Source organism: Ammospiza nelsoni, chromosome 21, assembly GCF_027579445.1.
Source record: "Ammospiza nelsoni isolate bAmmNel1 chromosome 21, bAmmNel1.pri, whole genome shotgun sequence".
NCBI classification, from domain to species: domain Eukaryota; kingdom Metazoa; phylum Chordata; class Aves; order Passeriformes; family Passerellidae; genus Ammospiza; species Ammospiza nelsoni.
In genome coordinates this window covers 8,831,431-8,851,883 of record NC_080653.1, presented here as the reverse complement: position 1 = coordinate 8,851,883, position 20,453 = coordinate 8,831,431, and the positions used below count along the sequence as shown (strand labels likewise).

The following is a 20,453-nucleotide window of genomic DNA, read 5'->3' as shown; positions in this document are numbered from 1 at the left end:
TCAACGTGTTTAATTTGACCAATAGGATTCAAAACCGTCATTGAAAGTGAATTGAAAAGCTCAGACAAAATTGCAGCAGGAATTTTTCCTGTTGCAGCTCAGAAGTGCCAACACTGCCTGATCTTCTCCATGAAATTCATTTCAGTTTCATAATGAAAATCAGATTTAAGGTATTTTATTTAAGGTTTTCATCAGGAAAACGAGCAGTCAGGCAGCACAAACAATGCCAGGAATGACTCCCTGCATTTCCAGCAGAGTGACTTCATTCCAACAGAACAAACTCTGAACTGTTATGTCCAAAAATTTCTCACCAAAACCTAACTGCAAAACTTATTTTGAGCTGCCCCTGGCACCTCAGCAGACAGTGCAGCTGCAAACCCCAAAGCACAGCCTCAGCCCATGGAAATCTCCTGGAGAAGGGGTGAGAACCATCCCAGTAACAGCAGGATCCCAGTGAGAAACACCCCAGGGGCTCTCGAGTGAAATTTCCCCCTGGAATTTGGGGAAACACCTTGGAATGAAACAAGGATGGAGCACTCACACAGATCATTTCTTTGTTCCCAATAAAGGGATGCACCCCACACCCCACTGGAGAGGGGGAGTAGCCACAGCTACCTCAAAATCTCCTCTCTAGCCTGCAAATAAACATCAGCTAAAGCAAACTAATCATAAAATTAATTAATCAGAAAATAACGAATCTGTTCACCTTTCTTTTCAAACACCACAGAAATGTGAGGTTTTCTTGACTGGTGATCCCTGGTTTTGAAGGCAAGGGCTCAGCTGCTCCTTTGCTGCACAGCCCCAGTTTTTGGGAAGGAGGAGATGTGAGAGGCAGAGACATCAGCTCAAATCAACCCAAAAATCCACCACGGGACATCCCAGCAGCCTCTGGTTGGGAAGGCAGCTCTTTAACAGGATTGGGATTTTCTTGGAAGGGCTCCAAGGCACGGAGGAGCAGCCCAGGCCATTCCTCAGCTAAGCTGAAACTTTCTTCATGTTGTGCTCAGCAAACCACTTGTCACTCTTGTCTGCAGCCATGGCCTGCACAAAGACAGGGGAAGTGCTCAGAACAGCAGGAATAATTTATCCCTCTCTCTCTGGAGGGATTAATTATTTTTTAGCCATTAATAAGGAGAATTGACACTGAAAACCAATGTTCTATGCCACAGCAAACAATGTGACTATGCCCCAAGAGTGAAGCTGGACAAGTCCAACTAGGGCACAAAGTGAGCTTTAAAAATTGATTTATTTTCCTTACCGAGCCTGGGTAATTTGCTTCTAGGAAAAACTCAATTTTTTATGAGTAAAAATTAGATTTTAAAAATAAATTTTAAAATTTATAAAAATAATAAAAACATGGAAATGTGTAATAAAAATATGGACATTCATAATCATTCGATTTCATTCATTCATATTTATTATAAATATGGTTATTTATAATAAAATATGAATATGTATTATAAAATATAATAAAACTAATAAAATAAAATGTGGAAAATTTCAAAATAAATACAAATAAAAATATATACTGGAATATAATAAAATTAACAAAATATAAATAAGATTAAAAATAAAAATATATACTAAAATATAATAGTAAAATAAAAAATATAGATAAATAAAACTGAAAATGAAAAAAATAAAATATAATAATTATATAGCTAAATAAAATAAATATATATACAATAATATAATAATTAAAATAATAACAAAATATAAATAAGGTTAAGATATAAAATATATACTAAAATATAATAAAAATAATAAAATAAAATTATGGATAAATGAAAATTAAAATATATAACAGAATATAATAATAAAATAAAAATAAATATATAAAATAATAAAAAATGAATAAAAATATTTTAAAATATAATTATTTTTATGAGAAAAATTACATGTATCTCTGATCAGGAAGAAAATGAACATGCAGTCACTTACATCATCCAACAGCTTGTCACCATTAGGGTCCACCTGGGACAGCTCTCTGAATGCTTCATCTCCCACAAAACAGACTTCATGTCCATCCTGGAAGGAAGCAGCTCAGTTATACCCAATGGCCAGGAGAATTTAACCCCAGTTTGATCCCTGTTCCCAGTTTCACTCACAGGATCAGCCAGAATCACCACCTGCACCGTGGCCTTGCCAGGTGTGTCCAAGCTGACCAGAGGGGTCAGAATCTTCTGATTCTCCTTCTTCATCAGGGCTTCAATGCTGGGCAGCTGGAAACAGAAAACAAACTCAAATCACCTCAATGCCAGGAAGATAAAAAGGTGTGTTTTGTTAATACTAAAAATGGGAAAGGGCTGAGGGAAGGGGGGCTGGTACCTCGTCCTTGGCACAGGAGAAGGCGACGCGGCCGAACGCTGTCCCGTGATCCACTGCCCCTCCTACAGCCCTCAGCTCCAGCTTGCACTGCAACAGAAAAACAGCCTGGCTTGCAGGGAAAAACACAAAACACAGCCTGGCCTGCAGGGACACTGCTCACTGCTCTCCAGGCTGCAGCTTTTCCTCCAGCATCTGGTGATTCCAAAATCCCCCATCCACGCCTTTCCTACCAAGCCAGAGCAAACAGCTCTGCTTTTTTTAAAAGCTTCAATTCAACACACCTTCAATTAAAACACTCCTAATTAAGGGCATAGTTGCTTCAATTAAGAACTTTTTCCTTTTAAGATTCTGTTCTCAGGAAATTGGTGATTTTTCCAAGGACTGACCTGGTCATCAGCGTAGCCCAGCAAAGCTCTTTGTTTCTCCTCATCCTTCTCATATATTTTCATCCCAAGCAAGCCAGACCAGTAGCTCACAGACTTCTGCAGGTCTGAGACACCCAGGGTTACCTTCCACACGGGATCTTGAGGATTGCAATAATTTCAAATTAGCTACAAACATATTATAGGTTAAAACCCACAGTTAATGTCATGGGTATTCTTGAGAATTAACAGAGAAACGATAAAAAAAGTGTTATGTTTTACAAAATGCCATCAAAATAAACACACTCTGACACCCCACTGGTAAATCTCTGTTGGACACCAATAGGGGTTAATATTTCACCTTGCTTGAGCTTTTCTTTGTCTTCCAGGTAGAACTTGTATCCTCCTGGGGCTTCAGTTTCAAAGACACCAGAGGTGACCTCTTTGAGGGGCCAGCCCATCTTCTTGGCATTGCTCACAGCCTGGCTGGACACCAGAGTGATGCCCTAGAGAGAACACAACACAATCCATGGGGTGGATGCAGAGGCATCACTTGTTTTCACACAGCAAACACAAGAGCTCCACCTGCTGCCAGCCACTAAATCACAAAAAAAAATTATTAAAATAATAAATATAAGAGTGTTTTCCTGCAGCAAGTCCTTCCTAGCTCAGCATTCCTTGGTGGATCTGGCAGCAAACAGCAGAGCAGAGGCAGAGCTCCAGAAATGTTTAAGTGAGCACAAATCTGCTCTTCCATCTTGCAGACAACCACAAAAGCAGCACTGAAGTGTTGAAGGGACCAAACAGCATTAAAAAAAAAAGGCAGGTGGTACAACCCATACAACAAATGAGCTTCTAATTATTAAGGTAAATGAGTTTATCATGAGAAGGGTTGGCTGCTTGCAGTGGAACTCACCAGGAAGTCGTTGCCCAGGCGATATTCCCCAATGCCATAATTGTAAGTCAGCTCCACCACAAAGTGATTGTCCTCTGGTCCATAGCCCACCATGGTCTTGCTCCATTTTCCATCATAAGGGCTGCAATATAAATATTACCCATATTTTAATGTCATTAGTGTTGCAATGAACCACCAAGAGCTGCAAGTATTTGTGTTTCAAGGGGGAGTTGCATTTCTAGAGTGAGATCTGGCAGATTTGACCCCGGGCTGTCATTCATGCCCATATGATAAAAGCAATTCCACCTCATTAACAGTGCTTTAAGGGCACAGGCTGCTCATTAGCTGCAATTACATAATCACTTCCTTATTGCTAAATAGGAAAGTGCACCAAACTGTAAGATTCCTTCCACTTTAGAATAAAATGTGCTCCTCTTTCTTCTTTTTTTCATTCCTTTTTCTTTACAAAAGCCTTTGGGGCTAACAGGAGGGATTTTTAACTCAGGAACCCTGATAGTGCCATGCTTATATAAACAATCAGTGGGAACTGGATGTAATTCCTGGTAAGATGAGAAATAATTCAGTTAAGAACAAATTTATAGATGTGGTATTTATGTTCAATATAACACCACACTTGCAGAGTGGGGGGCTGTATGTTCCAAGGGAAGAAATTGAATAGAAGACAAGATAACCCTTACTTTGGTGTGAATAACAGCTCGGGGCACTCACCCGTTGCAGGTGGCCTTGCAGCCCTCCTCGAACTCCTCGTGCCGCAGCACCTGGAGAGCCACAGCACGGCTTGGGCCGGGAGGGGACCCCAGGGATCCAGCCCCTCATTCCAACATGAAACGCCTTCCCCAAGCCCGGGGAAGCGGGAGGGAGCAGGAAGGAAACAGCTCCAACCCCATCCCCATCCCGTTCCATTTCATTTCTATTCCATTTCTATTCCATTCTCATCCCATCCCCATCCCTATCCCTTCCCCGTCACCGTCTCCATCACCGTCCCCATTCCCACCCTATCCCCACCCCATTCCCATTCCATCCCCATCCTCGTCCTCATCCCCACCCCCTTTTTATCCCCATGCCATTCCTATCCCCGTCCCCATCCCCATTCCCATCCTATCCCCGTTCCTCTCCCCATCCCCGTTCCCAGTCCCCGTCCCGTCCCCAGGGCCGCGCCCCGGGCACACGGAGGGCGCAGACCCGCCCGTTCCCGGCCGCAGCCGCCACTCCCCGAGCCCAGCGATCCCCGCCGCTGACCCTCATGCCGAGCAGCTCCCGGTAGAACCGCGCCGTGCGGGCCCGGTCTCCCACTTTGAAGACGAAGTGCAGCGCCCTGCGGGCGGCCATGGCGGCGGCGGCCGTGACGTCACGGGGCGCTGCGCGGTGCCGCGGTGACGTCACGGGGCGGTGTCATGGCGGCGCCCTGGCGGGCGCTGTGGCGGGCGCTGCTGAGGCCCCGCGGGCCGCGGGCGGAGCCGGGCGGGCGGCGCGGGGTACGGGCGCTGCGGCGGAGCCCCGTGCGGGTGCTGCAGCCGCAGAGCCCCCGGGAGGAGCCGCCGCCGCCTCCGCCGCCCGCTGTGGAGCGCGGCGCGGCCGCGCCGGGGCTGTGGTACGAGAAGGCGGCGGCCGGGGACCGCAGGCTGGGGTGAGCGCGGGGAGCGGGCTCGGCCGTGCTGCCCCTCAGAGCCCCGCTGGGCTGGAGGGAAAGGGCTGCCCGTGGGAGGGAGGGGGGTCTGACAGGCGCTGCCGGGCTGAGGGTACCGGGGAATGGTTGGGGTGGAAGGGAGCTCAAAGCCCGTCCCGTTCCACCCCTTACGTGGGCAGGGACACCTTCCCACAGAGCTCCAAGCAAGCTTGGGCACTGCCAGGGATCCGGGGGCAGCCACAGCCGCTCTGGGTAACCTGTGCCACGGCCTCACCACCCTCACAGGGAACAATTCCGTCCCAATATCCCATCTAATCCTGCCCTCTGGCAATTTGAAGCCATTCCCCATTGTCCTGGCACTCCAGGCCCTTGTCGCAGTCCTTCACCAGCTCCCATTCAGGTACTGAAAGGTCACCCCAGAGCCACCTTGCCCAGCCTTCTTTCCTAGGACAGGTGCTCCATCCCTCAGATCACCTTTGTGACCTCCCAGAGGAGCTCTGAGGGGCTGGTGAAGGTCAGACTGGAGGTGTTGTGAGCATCACAGCCACATTCCCTGAATGATTTCTCCACAGAAAAGTGGTGACTATCGCCAAGTCAAAGAAGTTTCGGGATAATCACGGGAAGGTTCTGCTGGAGGGGCACAGGCTGATCAAGGATGCTCTGGAGGCAGGGGCTGTGCCACAGACACTCTTCTTCAGCACCTTGAGGCACCTGAAGCTGCTGCCTGAGGCTGAGATAAAACGAGCCAGCTTGGTTAAGGTGAAATTTGAAGACATCAAGACCTGGTCTGACCTCGTAACTCCTCAGGGGCTTCTCGGTAAGTTGCCTCTGAAACAGTTGCAACACTGCCCAAAGGGAAACTTTTCATATTTAGGATAATGACTCTCTTAATAATCTTTCCTTAGACATAGCACTGCTGGAAAATAAGTTTTCCTTGCCAAGTGACAAACTCTGCTCAAACTTCCTTTAGGTGGTGCTTTTCCTAACGCTTCCTCCAGCACATCTTTAGTGAGGTTTGGGCCAACTCTTTCAGGCCTCTCCTTGGGGTGGGTCACTCATAAACCTGTCACACTCCATTTCCTCAGGCATTTTTTCCAAGCCTGACCCTGCCAAGATGTCCTACCCTGCAGCTCAGCTCGCCAACTCCCTGCCCCTGCTCCTCATCTGCGACAACATCCGAGACCCAGGAAACCTGGGCACTATTCTGAGATCTGCAGCAGGAGCAGGCTGCGAGAAAGTGCTGCTCACCAAAGGTAAGAGAAAAGTTCGGGGGTAAGGGGAGGAATGAGGTGCTTGGAGATGTTCCCCAGAGTTTGTAAGGAGTGGCTGGCGTGGCTGGCTGTGGTGTGAATCCCACCTTGGTGTGGATCCCTGTGCTGTCACTGTTCCTCCCCGTTTCTTCCCAGGCTGTGTGGATCCGTGGGAGCCAAAGGTGCTCCGTGCAGGAATGGGGGCTCATTTCCGTGTGCCCATCATCGCCAGCCTGGACTGGGACTCTGTACCCACCAACCTCCCTGCGGGCACCCAGGTCTGCGTGGCCGACAACAACGCCCCCAGCAGCTCATCCCTGCCCAGAGGGGCTGCCTCTGCTCCTGTGAAACCCAGCCCCAGGGCTGCTCCTGAGCACGAGGATGAGGAGGGAGCAGCAATCCCAGAGCTGGCTGTGCAGCATTACTACGAGGACTGGGCAAAGGTACCAGTGGCCGTGGTGGTTGGAGGGGAGACCCAGGGCCTGAGCCCAGCTGCACTGGGGCTGGCAGCCAGCACAGGGGGCAGGAGGCTGCTCATCCCCGTGGTGCCAGGCGTGGACAGCCTCAACTCTGCTATCGCTGCTGGCATCCTGCTCTTCGAGGGCAGGAGGCAGCTGCTGTGCAGGCACAAGCAGGAGGATGGCAGGCACAAGCTGCCTGTGCCAGGCTGAACTGTGGTTTGGGTGCTGAAGGAGCACTTCTTGCATTTGGTTCCTTGAGGGTTAATAAAAGAGCAGCTCGGGCTGTTTGGTTTGTAGTAAATGAGTATTTAAGGCTGGAGAGTGCTGGATTGAACGTGTGGCTCCCAGTGGATGTGGTGGCCACACGGTGATGCTAGAGAAGGGAAGGGAAGGGAAGGGAAGGGAAGGGAAGGGAAGGGAAGGGAAGGGAAGGGAAGGGAAGGGAAGGGAAGGGAAGGGAAGGGAAGGGAAGGGAAGGGAAGGGAAGGGAAGGGAAGGGAAGGGAAGGGAAGGGAAGGGAAGGGAAGGGAAGGGAAGGGAAGGGAAGGGAAGGGTAGCAGCCCTGGCCTCACCTCAGCCAGTTCCTCCCTGCTCCAGCTCTTTTATCCAGGAAATCCATGAAGCCCCAGCCCAGCTGCTGCTGACAGTGTGTGTCCTTCCCAGCCTGGCTGTGGTTTTGGGTCACAAAGACCAGATTGCTGCTGCCTGAAAGGGTCCTGCCTGTGCTTACCCAGATCCTGTGCTCCAGCAATCATTGCCAACCCTGCCATGGCCATGGCTGTGCTGTGGGGTGTCCCAGCTCCTCCTGCCCACACTGCCGGGAGGTGCTGGGCTGCTCCTGGAGCTGCTCCCCAGTCACTTCATCACTGCTGAACAGGGGAACCCCTGAAACATGCAAACCACAGGCTGGGTTTATGCAGGCAGAGCTGGCAGCCCTTCCCAGCTCCTGGCAGGGCAGGAAGCTGCAGCAGAATAAAAGGGGAGGCCCTAATCCTGCCATGGCTGACTAATGAGCTGAAAGGGAGAAGCAGGGGCTTGCACAACACGGGCTGTGCAGGCTGGGAACGCCCCAGTGGCTGCCAAAGGGCTCCCTCCCTCCTGGAGAGCTCTGAGCAGTGCCAGCAAAGCAGCACAGGCAGGGGCTGTGAGCCCAGGGGGCCACACAATCCCTGGAGCCCCCCATCCATGGGGACAGGCTGTGGGCTCCTGTCCCCCACACGTTTCCTCTCTGTGACAGCAGGACACAGCAATGGCACCTCGGGGACGAGGTCATTGTAACAGTTTTATTACAAAGTTCCAATCACCATGTACAGTTTTTACAATGTCACTTTTCAAGGGCTCGGCTGTGCTGCTTGGGTTAGGGAGGGAGGGTTGTTTTTTTTTCTTAGGGTTTGGGAAGGGGTTTTTTTGGTTATTTTTTTTTAAAGAACAGCACCATTGACATTGAGTTTGGGACACACCTATGAAAAACATCTCAATCAACTAACAAAGAGGGGAGAGGACAATTCATACCAGAGAGAGGGACGAGAGGGGACAGGGAGAGCACAAGGAAGAGACGAGAGGTGAGGGCAGCCCGGTGGTGATCCTCCTCCTGGCTCAGAGTGGGAGGGACAGAGGGAATACCCACCCATGGCAGGGGGATGGACCCTGACACAACAGCCAGCGCTGCCTAAGGCTGTCGGTGCTTGCAGTGGGGGGTGGCAAACCCACAAGGGAAGGTCTCACCCCCAGGAGGAAGAGCTTGGCTGTGCCGTGGTCTTTCAGAGGTTGTCAGCAGTTAAGACTTTTTCTTGGCCTTGTCAGGGCACTTTCGTGGGAGAGAATGAACTGGCCAGGGGCGATGGGGACAGTTTCCTTATTGCTTCCTGGAAGTCATTTAGTCAGCAGGGGTGGTGAGAAAGGAAAGAAGGGAGGGGGAGGAGAAAGAAAAGAGCCCCAAGAACCCCACCCACTGCCTGATGCATACGTTGGGAAGAACACCATGCAAAAAGATTTGCCTGCTAGCTAGTGCCGTGTATAAAATAACGATACTGTAACAGTTCTGGCCTGGTTATTAGAGAATATATCACCATGAAGCACAAGCGAAGTCTCCAAACGCCAACAACTCCCTGCTGAAAGTGCATCTCAAGGAGTTTGCTTAGGAGAAGGATTCACTGCGTAAAACAAGGCACCACAAGAAGGTTGGATACTGGGTCGGGCGTGAGGACACGCTGGAGAATCCACAAGCGGCGGAAGAGAGACCTGGTTTTAAATAACGTCTGTTGGCACAGGGGCCCTTAGATGGGCTCGGGTTTTAGCTTGTCTGCTAGAAAGTCGCTGACAAAGGCTTCCACGATTTCAGGTGTGATCTCCTCCACATCCATCACGTACTTGGCCCTGGCTGACATGTCCAGGATGGTGAGCAGGGGTGCAGCCTCGGGCAGGTTGGTGTAATCCCGCAGGGAGTCGGTCATGTCGTCCTGGAGGCCAAAAGGAGAAGGACAGAGGAGTCAAGAGCAGAGCCAGGAGACCAGGAGCAGTTTGCTGCTGCCACAGAGTATCCCACAAGGCTGGGCCTTGCACCAGCACTAGCAGGCAACATTGATCTTGGTGCCTGCTCTGCTTGTGGTTTGTGTCAGAACCAAACTGGGTTGGTTTATCCCAGGCTGGAATGGGACACACACTCCTCCAACCCAGAGGCACTGCTCCCAGACTGACCTGCTGCTCCAGCCACCCCAGAGCCTCTGGGACACCCACAGCTCAAGGAACTGGGGACAAGTGCTGAATGTGGGGACTGCCAGCTCTCTGCCAGCACAGCCATGGCCTCGCTGCTCACCAAGGGTGGTACCAAAGGGACCCAAGAGCACGCCCAGAACCAAACAAAGAACGGGGATGGGATGGAGAGTTTGAGCCAACAATTGAGACCCCACCAGCAGGTCCCAGTGTCTGGGCACACACAGGAGCAGCAGGCTGCTTGCAGGAGGAGAGGGCTGCTCTCCCCTCACCAGACAAGGCTCAGCTCTAGGCAAAGGCAATGATTTATCCCTCCCAAGGCTGCGGGATGCAAAGAGCCGATGCTGGCGCGATTCATCCCCGAGCCCAGGCTGTGCCGCACCCGCAGCGGGGCGTTCCTGCGCGCCCCTTCCGAGGGGCAGGAATGGAATCTGGAATCTGGATTCCATCCACCTGGTTGGCGGCCGGGGCTCTGCAGTGCTGGGGAGCTCCGCTCGCGCCTCCCCTTCCTTTGCAGGGGTTTCTGGCGCAGCTGGACCACGTGGCTGGAAGGGCCAGCAGGGCTGGGCTCGTCGCCTCAACCGCCCCCCACCCAGGTGTCGGGACGCCTTCGTCCTTTATTTACAAAGGCACCGAGGAATATTTTTTAATCAATGCAAAATCGGTGCAGACGGTGCTGGGAGAGCGATGGGAGGCGCCTGCTCTGGCCATGGCCGGGCTGCTTTGTGCGTGGGGGCCAGCGGAGCCCCGGGGCCAGCGCTCCCGGCTATTGAGGTGACGGATGAATGGGATGTGCCGGACGCTCCCCATTCTTCGGGCTGGCTGCTGCAGGGCCGTCGGGAGCTGCATGAATAGCAGCAATGTTTCACTACAGCCGGCAAGCCAGGCTCTGGGGGAGGGGGGAAGGTCCCGGACCCTCCCAAAATAGCCCTTTCCAACAAGGGACTTATTCAAGGGTGCGGGGCTGAGCTGGGATGCTCAGAGACCCGTTACGCTGGTGGGAGCGGGAGCGGCTGCACGGAGGGGGCCCAAGGGGCTGTGGGAGGTGGCAGTGGGGGCCTGGCTGGCTGGGGGGGCCTGGGTGTGGCACTGGGGACCCTTTTGTCGCAGGGCGGCTCCGGAGGGCTCCGCGCATGGAGCGCTGCAGTGTGACGTGGGCGTGCGGGGACGGAGCAGGCGCAGCCGCTGCCACCTGCCCAGGCCCTGAGCAGGGATGTGGGAGGGGAACTGCAGGCCTGGGGGTGCTGGGAGCTTTTTTGACACAAAACCTTCGTTTGCCAGACTGCAGCAAGGCAAAGTGTCTATGCAAGGGAGGCCAGAAGTCCTCCAGTTTTCCCACTTCCCATTCTCTCCAGCAGATCTTTGACTTGGAGCACTGCAGCCTGCACATGCCTCAAATACCATCCCAGCCAAGAAAAACATGGTCAGCTCAGAGAAACAGCCAAAATTTCACTAGCTGGGTCAGGCTGAAAACCAAACCCTGCTCCTCTTCCCCTGCCCAGCCACCTTCCTGCCTGCACAGCCTCAGGGTTGAGCAGGCAGCAGCCCCAGCATGGCAGCTCCACTCCCTCCCACTGCCCCACTCTGCCTGTCCTCTCCCACCTTCAGGCTTTTCTATCTCAGAGCAAACCCTTTGCTAGGGAGAACACAGACTGAGCAAGGCCTCAAGTCTGGCTTTGCTCTGTGCTGCCTGACATCTGCAGTAGCTCCGTGCCTCAGTTTACCCCATGAACAACAACAACAGCAGCAGCACCCAACTCAGCTCAGTCCCTGTACCCAGCAGGACACAGCCCTGTGCTCTCCTCTTCACTTACCTCACCCGCCACGAAGAAGAGCAACGGTGCCTCCTCCTCTTTGGCTTTGTACTTGGCTATGATTTTTTCAGCTATGGGCTGAATCAGTTGTTTCGCCGCCTCCGACTCCCCGTCATCCTCTGAATCTGCAGGGCACGGGGTGGTGGAGACAAAACAAAAAGAGGCAGGGCAAAAAAAGGAGGTTAGGATCAAAGGATGCAAACGGGCCAGGAGCTGGCAGCTCTGTCCCACAGCACCACCAGGCAGGAAACCGGAGCCCGGATGCGCCGCACGGACTTCAAAGGCACAGAGCTCTGGAGGAACCAGGGAAATGCACTACAGGGAAACACCAAACTGAAGAGCAACTCCTGCTCCCCAAATACTCCACTGCTCACTCCCTGGTGCAGGGACAAACAGGCACAAAAAAGCTGCTTTGTGGTTTGAGAGTGTTTTGAAGACCAAACAAAGGCACTGATCTGAGGCTGCTGCCACCCCTGCCCACCACCCACCGTCCCTCTGCCTCAGGATGGCTGAGCTGCAGCTTTACTGCTCCAGTCTCAGCGCTGGGAAGGCAGCTTTGATTTGACAGAGGTAGGGCAGAAAGAGATGGCAGCATCAATGAAATGCCAGCCACCACTGCAGTTCAAATAGTGAGCTGGAAAGAGGAGAGTCTGCGTCCTTGGGAAGCGTGGAGATTAAAAGATTCCAATCTGGGGACAACTTTTAGGCATTAAAGGAAGAAGGCAGAAGAGAGCCCCTTGTCTCCCCTCATGGTCTCTGATGTAACCACCACAACAGGTCCAGCCCCAGCTGGAACAAGCCATGCCCATGCCAGGAAAACTCTCTGCCCTTGCTTCACCCATCCCTGTCCTCCTCTCCAAGCAAAGCAGAAGATTTCAGAGGTCCTGCACACTGGATTTCAGGGTCTGTCCTGCGTGCAGGGCAGTGATAAATACACTGACTAGGGGGTGTCTGCAGGGATTGCTCTTCCTACAAACATCAGCTGCTGGCGGTGCTCCAGGCAGCCCTGCGCACTCTGGCTAACCCAGCCCTAACCCCTCTGGGGAAGGAGGTGCATCAGTCAGCATTTATTCAGCACCAGCACTTGCTAAGCTGCCCTCTCCTGGGGGTGTTGCTGCCTGTGCAGTGCAGGCACTGCTCTGCCGGGGGGTCTCCCAGCAGGACAAAGCTGGCCAGGAGCCCCCATTCCCTGCACCAGCTGCATCTCTGCCCCAGCACATCACTGGTGGGTTTCATCAAGACCATCCACCCCCAAAAGCAGTGAGCAAGAGCCCCAGCTGTTCCCCTGATGAGCTGTTTGCAGCAAGGTGATAGAAAAACTTTGCTGAGAGCAAGATAAAAATAACTCTTTGCAGAGGCCTGCAGGGCCAGCCCCAATCCATCAGGCTTGGCGTGGCCAGCCGGCCCTTCCCGCGTCAGGAGAGGATTTTTGGCTCTGTGCTCACATCCCCTGCTGGGCTCTGCTGAATAAATAACCAGGGTCAAAAGGAAATCTGAAAGGGAAGAAGGAAAGGAGCGAGGGCCATGTTATCAGAGCTGCAGAGGAGTGTGTGCTGCTCACAAAGGGCACACAGGGAAGCGGGACAGGAGCCCTGCCCTGGGCCAGGCACAGCACAGCAAGGCAAGGGGGGCTGAAGAAGCACACCCCCAAACTCCACACAGCACACAGGGGACAGCTGCACCCCCTCAACTCCCTGCCTGGGATGCTGTGTCCACCCCAGGGCTCAGCCTGCAGCACAGCTCATCCCAGCCATGCCCTTTCCTGAGTTATTGTGTCCATTGCTGGCAGGGAAGTGATGAAGAATGAGCCATCTGTAGCTCCAGGCCTGTTTCTAACTGCAGGGAAGCTTCATGTGTGGGTTAGCAGTGAAAGGACAGGAACTTTGGGGAAAACCTTACCCTGTCCTGCAGCCAGGGGAACTGGGGAAATCAAGGACCAGCAGAGCATGAAAGGCTGCTCTGATTGTCACAGCCCTGTTCAGGGCTCAAGCCCTTAGCTGTGGTTTCCAGCACAGATCTCTAATCCCTTGCACATACACTTCCTCTGACTCCTCTGTTACATCACATGTGCCTCAAGTACCTGCTCCAGAAAGGCTTTTCCCATCTCCACCAGCACCAGCTGTGACAGTGTATTTCCCACACTCCCAACAGCTCATCAGCATTCCTATCCACAGCCACCACCACACCTTTGTTATGACAGCTCCTCCATGCTGCCAATCACTGCTCCAGCATCCCAGGGGGGTGTGTGGGAGCTGCAGGAGCCCCGTGGGCACAGCAGGCTCTGGCAAACCCCTGTGAGCTGCTGTGGTACAGGAAAGGGGCTAAGGGGCTTCCACAGGCCCTTCTGTGAGCACACAGTGATGGAAAATGGAAATGGAAGTGATATCCTTTCCTTTGTCATCACCAGAGGCAGTCCCCAGCCCTGTGGCCAGCTCTCAGGTCACCCAGCCCCCTTCCCCAGCACAGGCTCTGCTGCCAGAGCAGGGGTGCTCCATCCATACCTACAAAGAGAACGAGGCAGGGCCCCTCGTTGAGCTGCACGGCGTTGGAGTCCGTCAGCTCCAGCACGGGCTTGGGGTGCCAGGGGAACTCGCGGCACTCGACGTCGTTGAGCACCTCCACCCGGCCCTGCCGCGTGATCACCTCTCCCTTGGCGTCCAGCACAATCAGAGTGGGGATGCCTGCAGTGGGAAAAACAGCCAAACATGAATGGCCAGACACAGGGTGTGGGGAAAAAGGCTTTTTCCTATGGCCTCTGGCTGTGGCAGGAGCCCAGCGAGCCTCCTGCCCCGTGCAGCTCACCCAGTGGGGATCTGTCACCAGCCAGGGGCTGTGCACAAATCACAAATGGGATGGAGCTGCTGTGGAACTGCCTTGAGCTGGCTTATTTTTCACCATCAGCCTCATTACATGGTTATGACAATGGGAAGATGCCAGCAGCTCACATCCCAGGCAGCAAACAAAGAACTTAATGTTACAACTCACTTTATAAGTTTTTTGACCAATCACACAAAGCAAAAGCACATTGACAGTAGTTCTGCCCAACCACTATAAGCATACTTACCTTTGGTTAAAACAATGCTTGCTTATTTTGAATACAATATCTACTTGTAAGCCTTAAAACACAATGCACAGAGCTCCATTATTAAGCTTTAAACTTCCTAATATCTTGCTAGATAAACTTTTCTGTAGCTTAGGGAGTTATTTAGACAAGTGTTAATACACAGACCATTGTTCTATTTGTCCTTGCTTTTCTACTTTTTAAATAATTTTTCTGCTGACCTATCTCATGGCTGCTGCTTAGCTCTAATCACAGTTCTACTGTCTCTGAGGCCTGCCTTTTGCAGCTTTCCCAAAACCCTCTGATTTTGTGGATTCCCACAGGGATCAGGCTCCCTGGATCCTGTTTCAGTCCTAGCAGAGCACTGTGAGTCAGGAGCCAGAGCAGGAAGCTGACAGACAGCTCTGGCATTGCCTGCCTCTCCCTGCCAGCTGCAATCTGGTGCCAATGGGTGCAAATCCCACTGTACAACCCTCCTTCTTGCACCCCCATCCCAGTGCCCAGATGTGGCTGCCTCTGGAAGAGCCCAATTCCCAAGAACTCACTCATAAGGCTTGCAGATAGCAGTGGCCAGGAAGCAGGGTGTGTTCCTTCCTAGAAGAACACCGTGTATTATTGCCCCCACAGCCCTCCAGCACTCTGCACTAATGGCCCAGCCATTTCCACAGCACATCCCTCTGGAGACCAACAAAGCTGTGCAGGAATGTCCAGATCTACAGGAGCCTGGCAGGATGTGGCTCAGGGCATATCCAGTGATGGTCTGGCCCTTGGGAAAAAGCAACATTTTACCCTGATCTACGGGGCTGAAAAGTTTTAGTCATAAAGGAGAAGCTTTGTACAGGAGGTGAGCAGAGTTGCAGCAGAGACATAGCACAGGTCACAAATCAAAGGTCACTGCAGTGGGGCAGGTTGGACACCAGCTGGTGACCAGCCCATCTGATAAAGCACTGGCTTTCCTGCCACAAAACAGCCACGGGTGGGTCAGCAGGAGTGGCTCACGTTGGTGACTTCATCTGGAAAGCTCACCATTCCTCTGTCATCAGGGAGACAGAAACATCCCACCAGGAAGGAAGAGGGGACAGCAGGATCAGCCCCCAAGGGACAAATGAAGTGATGAGTGTTAGTGCCAAGTGCTGCTGTCACTGCTCATCACCTGGGCTTTGCCCTGCTCCCTCTGCAGCATCTCCTTCACCCAGCACCATCCCTGGCAAGCTGAAACACTCCTGCCCTTTATCTCAAGGTTCATTTTAAAGCTCATTCCTCAGAAATCCCCTGCAGAGCCCTTCCCTTCACAGCATGTGTGCCCCTGCCAGGCTGCTGGCACCGAGCACTCCCGTGTTTGCCCAACAGTGGGTTACTCACAAGCCCTCAGAATCGGAGGAGGCGTTTCTCGAGGAAATACTCGGCCATCTGTGTGTCCCAGCCTGCCTGCAGGTCCAGGCAGCGGCCGCATTCCCGGCATTCCAGCCCCAGCATTCCTGCCTGCGCCGGGGCTGGTGCTAAGCAGCAGTGCAGGAACCCGCCCAATGGCTGAGCTTGCAGATCCTTAGGGTACGCCAAGAAAACCATTTTGTATCACAAAAAGGCTTATTCATTACCTGCTGGTAATTCAGTGTAGCCCCAGGGCAGGGATGGGTTAAACAGACTGGAAGGAATTGGGAAATCTCACGCTGGCCCTGCCCTTAGAGGCACAAAGTGCTACTGACACCAGGAGAAGCACGCGGGATTCTCAGGATTCGGATCTTGGTCCTTTTAGGATTGCCAGCCCCACCCCAAACGCCTGCTTTCCATCCACTATTCATGAGGGACAGGCTGCCCAGGTCATCAGTCAGCCTGAGCAGCGCTCCCGGGCAGAGCTTTCAAACGAGCTTTGCTGATCTGGGAAAATGAAGGGCTCAATTTAGACACAGATCGCTGTGATTCTGCAGCTATCAAGGATTTCATCCACTACTCAAAGCATTCCTTTAGACTTCACCTAATTTCCATATGCAGATTACACCCTCCCCATACCCAGCCATTGAACCTCCAACTGCAAATACAAAATACAGAATATTTTTAAAGATAATTCACATCCTCATCTTCTCAGGTGACCTTTGTGATTACTCCCCTAAAAGACACACCCTGTTTCCATGGGACACAGACCTGCAGGACCAGGAAAACCATCTTTAATGTTATCCACAGCTGCTAACCCAAATAATTCCCCCTCCCCGCTCGTCCCAGCCACTATTTGTTATTTTAGTGCCTTTTGGGGGATTTGGTAATTGCCTTAAGTCATAACACCAGAATTTACTTATCAAGAAAAATCAGCGATCAGACACTGCAATGAATATTGTATAAGCTTGGATGAGAATTAGCATAGACAGCCTTGGTTGGATTTTATGCACTAGAAAATGGATTTGGCTCCCACGGGGGCAGCGTTTTATGAAAACACAGGGGCCAAATGGTTTGTTACCGAACCTGGCAAGGCATTTACATATTTATACATTAAACCCCAGACCTGATATTGAAATCTCATCTGCATGAAGTCTGTTGGGTGAGCAATCACAATCTAAGTGAAGCAAACCCCACACCAACCACAGCACAGGTGGTGCATTTTATTGCTGGGTTTTCACTTTTTCAGAAGAAAGCTCCAGAAATCTCCTGCAGCAGTGATTTCCAGGCTGTGAGGGTGACCTGTTGAGGTAAAGCATGGGGGAAGAGAGAAACAGTTTTTGGAAGGCATTGCAAATCCCAAAGAGACACCACAGAGTCCAGAGGGAATATTGGGGAACACAACAAGAAGGGGTGATTCCTATCAAAGCACAAAATTTATCACTGCTCCCCATCCCACTGGAAGGAGAGCTAAGGGCAGGGGATTTCACCCAAGGCAGGACTGGGAGCTGCTGCACAAAGGGGAATTATTTCTAAGCAGCCACAACACAAGCCATGGCTCTTTCTCAGAACAGCCCTGCACCCAGAAGCAATTTACTGGAGGTGGTAGGGCACAGCCTCTGAGTGTGCATGAGTTATGAATAGAGGCATTCAAACTAAACCCAAATAAAGGCCTATAACTCAACTTGCATTTTATACCGAGTTTTTAAAAGTTTGTAGGGGCCAACAGAGGACTAAAACAACAAGAGATTTGACTCTCTTGCTACTTTCCACCACTCAGGAACTTAAAGCAGACAGGGAAGACAAACTCTTGTGTTGTTTCAGTACCCAGCCTTCAAAAAAAGAGAGAAACTTCCTCATGTTGTGCTCACAACCCAAGCACCAGGATGGTAACTTGGACACTCACTGGTCATAGGTGCAGCTCCTTTCAGAGAGGGAACATCAGAACCATGAATGTGGGAAATGCAGATGTGGTTACACAGATCTAATTTTTCATTTGGGTGGAATAACCACGTGTGGTGATGAGCAGAGCCCATGACATCCAGCTCTGTTTGCAGGAAGGTTTGGTCCCAGCTGGTGTGAAAAGCCTGACTGCAAACAGGCAGGCAGCCCCAAATCTGCATGGAGCTGAAATTCAGGGACAGAGGAGGGGATTGGGATACAGGGGAATATTTACATATTACAACCAATATTTACATTTTCAGGTCGGCACACAACAAAGAGAGATACCTTTAAGAAGGTTGGAGTTGGAGGGAAAGCTGTTGCAACTGTTTCCCTGGCTACAGCATGCCTGGTGCTCAAGTATCCATGTCTGGACACCTTATTTACAGAAAGTCCCAGTGAAACTGGCAGCAGTCCTGCAGCGCTGGGCTGAAACCAGCACTGGAGAGGGTTGTGAGTGGGCTGGGAAAAGAGGGATGAATTTGGAAAGCTCTTGCCTCATGGGAAGGTCATTAAGCAGTGAACTGATGGCTATTTAAAGCAGGCTGATGGTTATTCTTGGGCTAAGGTCAGGGGACAGGGCTGAGTGGCAGCACCTGAGCTCACACCAGAAGGGGATTTGGAGAGGACTCCAAGGAGGGATTATTTCTCCTGTCACTCTTCCCAAAAGCCCTCGGCCTCCTTTGGCAAAACTCCTCCTTCCCTGCAGATCACAAGAACATTCTGCCAGCCTGCACCCACCTGGACAACACAAAGCTGAGGCAGGGGAGGTTTAGGTTGGATATCAGGAAAAAATGTTTTCACCCAGAGAGTGGCTGAGAACTGAAGGAGGCTCCCCAAGGAAGTGTTCACAGCACCAAACCTGTCTGAGATCAAGAAGCATTGGAACAAAGCTGTCAGGCACAGGGTTGGGTTGCTGGGTGTCCTACATAGGGCCAGGAGCTGGATCTATGATCCTGATGGGTCCCTTCCAACTCAGCATATTCTGATTCTATGACACCACACAGAAACAGATGAGCAACAGCCACATTGCAGCAAGATCCTTTAACCACAGGGAGAAACTCTTTGTACATACATGAGATCTCCTCACCAGCCAGTCACCTGGCACCTCTCTGTGTGCAGTTTGTCCCTGCAGGAACAAGGTGCCAGCCCCCAGGATGGCTGCTGTGAGCTTTTGTCATCTTTGAGATTCTTTGAAGCCACCCAGACACACAGAGTCTCTCCCTGCCCCTGTGAGCAGCCAGGGCTGCTGGAATTCTGGCAATGGCATGTACAGTAAAAGCAAAGCCATGGTTTACATCAAACACTCTGTCCTTTGTAATTCATGTCACTAACATAAACCAGATGCCATCTTCCTCAGCCCCTTCACAGAACACGGCCTGCCTTTGCATTACATAAACCAGCAAGAAAATGAAATTTAAACCTTCAAGAAATAGCAAAAAATAAATAAATCAGTAATTAGACAAAAAACATCCAAGCCAAAAACAGCTTCCAAGTTTCCAGGAAGAATTAGGTTGTTTATGGAAGTCCTGTTTCAACTAACAGCCTGCCTGGCAGGTGGTAGGAATGTGAGTTTGTGGAGAGCAGAAACACGAAGCTGCTCTGCCTGGGGCACTGTGCTTTGCTTTGCTGTTTTCTTGGTTTAGTTAAACAAGAGGAGACATTACAAATGCTCAGGAAAAGGAGGGGGGAGAAGGAGATCTGTGCCTCAGTGAGGCCCTTCCTACCTTGGATGCCGTAGAGTCGGTTCAGGCGTGACCGTCTGGCCTCGTCGGCGTAGGGCACGGCCACCCAGGGCATCTCGCTGAAGTACTGCTTGAAGGAGTCCTCTGACCTGTGCCAGGGGAACGGGGCATGGCAGGCACAGCCCTCCACTGGCCAGGCTCCTTCCTCACTAAAAATCCTGCCTTGCAAAGCCTTTTATCCCTCCCACCAAAACCCATCAGCTGGGAGAGAGTCAGACCAAATTTAAAGCTGCCTGTTCTTCATGAACAACTCCATGGTGCATTTTACCCCAGTAAAATATTAAGAAGTCCACAGTGTATTTTTCCCCAATAAAATATTTCAAATTCTCCAGGGCATCTGAATGTCAGCCCACGGGGACAGCACTAGTTCAAGCATCCCTCAGAGCCCAGAGCCACAAAGTGAAGCACAGACCTGCTCTGGCTGACCCCACTCTGCAATTCCCTGCTAGGCAGAGGGAAAGGACTCAGGCAGATTTCTGGTGCCAGAGCCAACCTGCTCTGCCTGCACAGGGTGTTCAGGGCTGCCTCACCTGTCTGCACTGACGAAGAGGATCTCAAACTTCTGGCCTGCCTCCTTGATTTTCCTGTAGGACTCCACCAGCACCCTCGTGAGGCTTCGGCACGGCGGGCACTGCAAGACACAAGCATAAGGAGGAATTGTCTCCTGCCCAGGACCAGCCCCACAGCCAGCAGGGCCAGGTGACCCAGTGACCATGAACTGGAGTCACCTCATCTTTGCTGCAGTGCCTGAAGGTGCCTGGGGTTTATGGTCTGTAATTTACCAACAAAACCTCTTCCATTTTTAAAATCTGACCACTCTTTCCCTGAGGATGACAGGCCACTGCAATGCTGATAATCAAAGCAT

General features: G+C 51.7%; 3 protein-coding genes across 3 annotated transcripts in view; 1 reads left to right on the top strand and 2 right to left on the bottom strand.

Annotated features, from left to right (window-relative positions):
* Positions 1-159: 159 nt before the first annotated feature.
* GLOD4 (glyoxalase domain containing 4) lies at positions 160-4,947 on the bottom strand. Its single transcript, XM_059486963.1, has 9 exons — positions 4,846-4,947; positions 4,315-4,364; positions 3,607-3,727; positions 3,052-3,196; positions 2,715-2,851; positions 2,329-2,415; positions 2,109-2,222; positions 1,942-2,028; positions 160-1,041 (listed from the first exon to the last, which is right to left on the bottom strand). The coding sequence occupies exons 1-9, from the start codon at positions 4,933-4,935 to the stop codon at positions 976-978; spliced, it is 897 nt and encodes a 298-aa protein (XP_059342946.1). The 5' UTR covers positions 4,936-4,947; the 3' UTR covers positions 160-975.
* A 53-nt stretch (positions 4,948-5,000) lies between these two features.
* Positions 5,001-7,221, top strand: MRM3 (mitochondrial rRNA methyltransferase 3). The gene is made up of 4 exons (XM_059487252.1): positions 5,001-5,233; positions 5,806-6,050; positions 6,319-6,486; positions 6,640-7,221. The coding sequence occupies exons 1-4, from the start codon at positions 5,001-5,003 to the stop codon at positions 7,152-7,154; spliced, it is 1,161 nt and encodes a 386-aa protein (XP_059343235.1). The 3' UTR covers positions 7,155-7,221.
* Positions 7,222-8,213: 992 nt separating this feature from the next.
* NXN (nucleoredoxin) overlaps positions 8,214-20,453 on the bottom strand; it is a 46,597-nt gene continuing 34,357 nt past the window's right edge. The window contains exons 4-8 of the mRNA XM_059487163.1: positions 20,119-20,219; positions 19,571-19,677; positions 13,972-14,151; positions 11,471-11,595; positions 8,214-9,403 (exon numbers count right to left, since the gene is read on the bottom strand). Coding sequence (XP_059343146.1) covers positions 9,221-9,403; positions 11,471-11,595; positions 13,972-14,151; positions 19,571-19,677; positions 20,119-20,219 — 696 coding nt within the window. The 3' untranslated portion in view covers positions 8,214-9,220. The remainder of the gene's footprint in view (positions 9,404-11,470; positions 11,596-13,971; positions 14,152-19,570; positions 19,678-20,118; positions 20,220-20,453) is intronic.

Bases quoted from the DNA above. Each gene is read 5' to 3' on its own strand.
- GLOD4 (XM_059486963.1), bottom strand. From the start codon at position 4,935: ATGGCCGCCCGCAGGGCGCTGCACTTCGTCTTCAAAGTGGGAGACCGG. The intron at 3,728-4,314 runs GTGAGTGCCCCG...TTTATATTGCAG, and splicing joins TGCAAGGCCACCTGCAACGG to CCCTTATGATGGAAAATGGA. The intron at 1,042-1,941 runs GTAAGTGACTGC...GTCTTTGTGCAG, and splicing joins GTGACAAGCTGTTGGATGAT to GCCATGGCTGCAGACAAGAG.
- MRM3 (XM_059487252.1), top strand. From the start codon at position 5,001: ATGGCGGCGCCCTGGCGGGCGCTGTGGCGGGCGCTGCTGAGGCCCCGC. The intron at 5,234-5,805 runs GTGAGCGCGGGG...ATTTCTCCACAG, and splicing joins GCCGGGGACCGCAGGCTGGG to AAAAGTGGTGACTATCGCCA. The intron at 6,051-6,318 runs GTAAGTTGCCTC...CCATTTCCTCAG, and splicing joins AACTCCTCAGGGGCTTCTCG to GCATTTTTTCCAAGCCTGAC.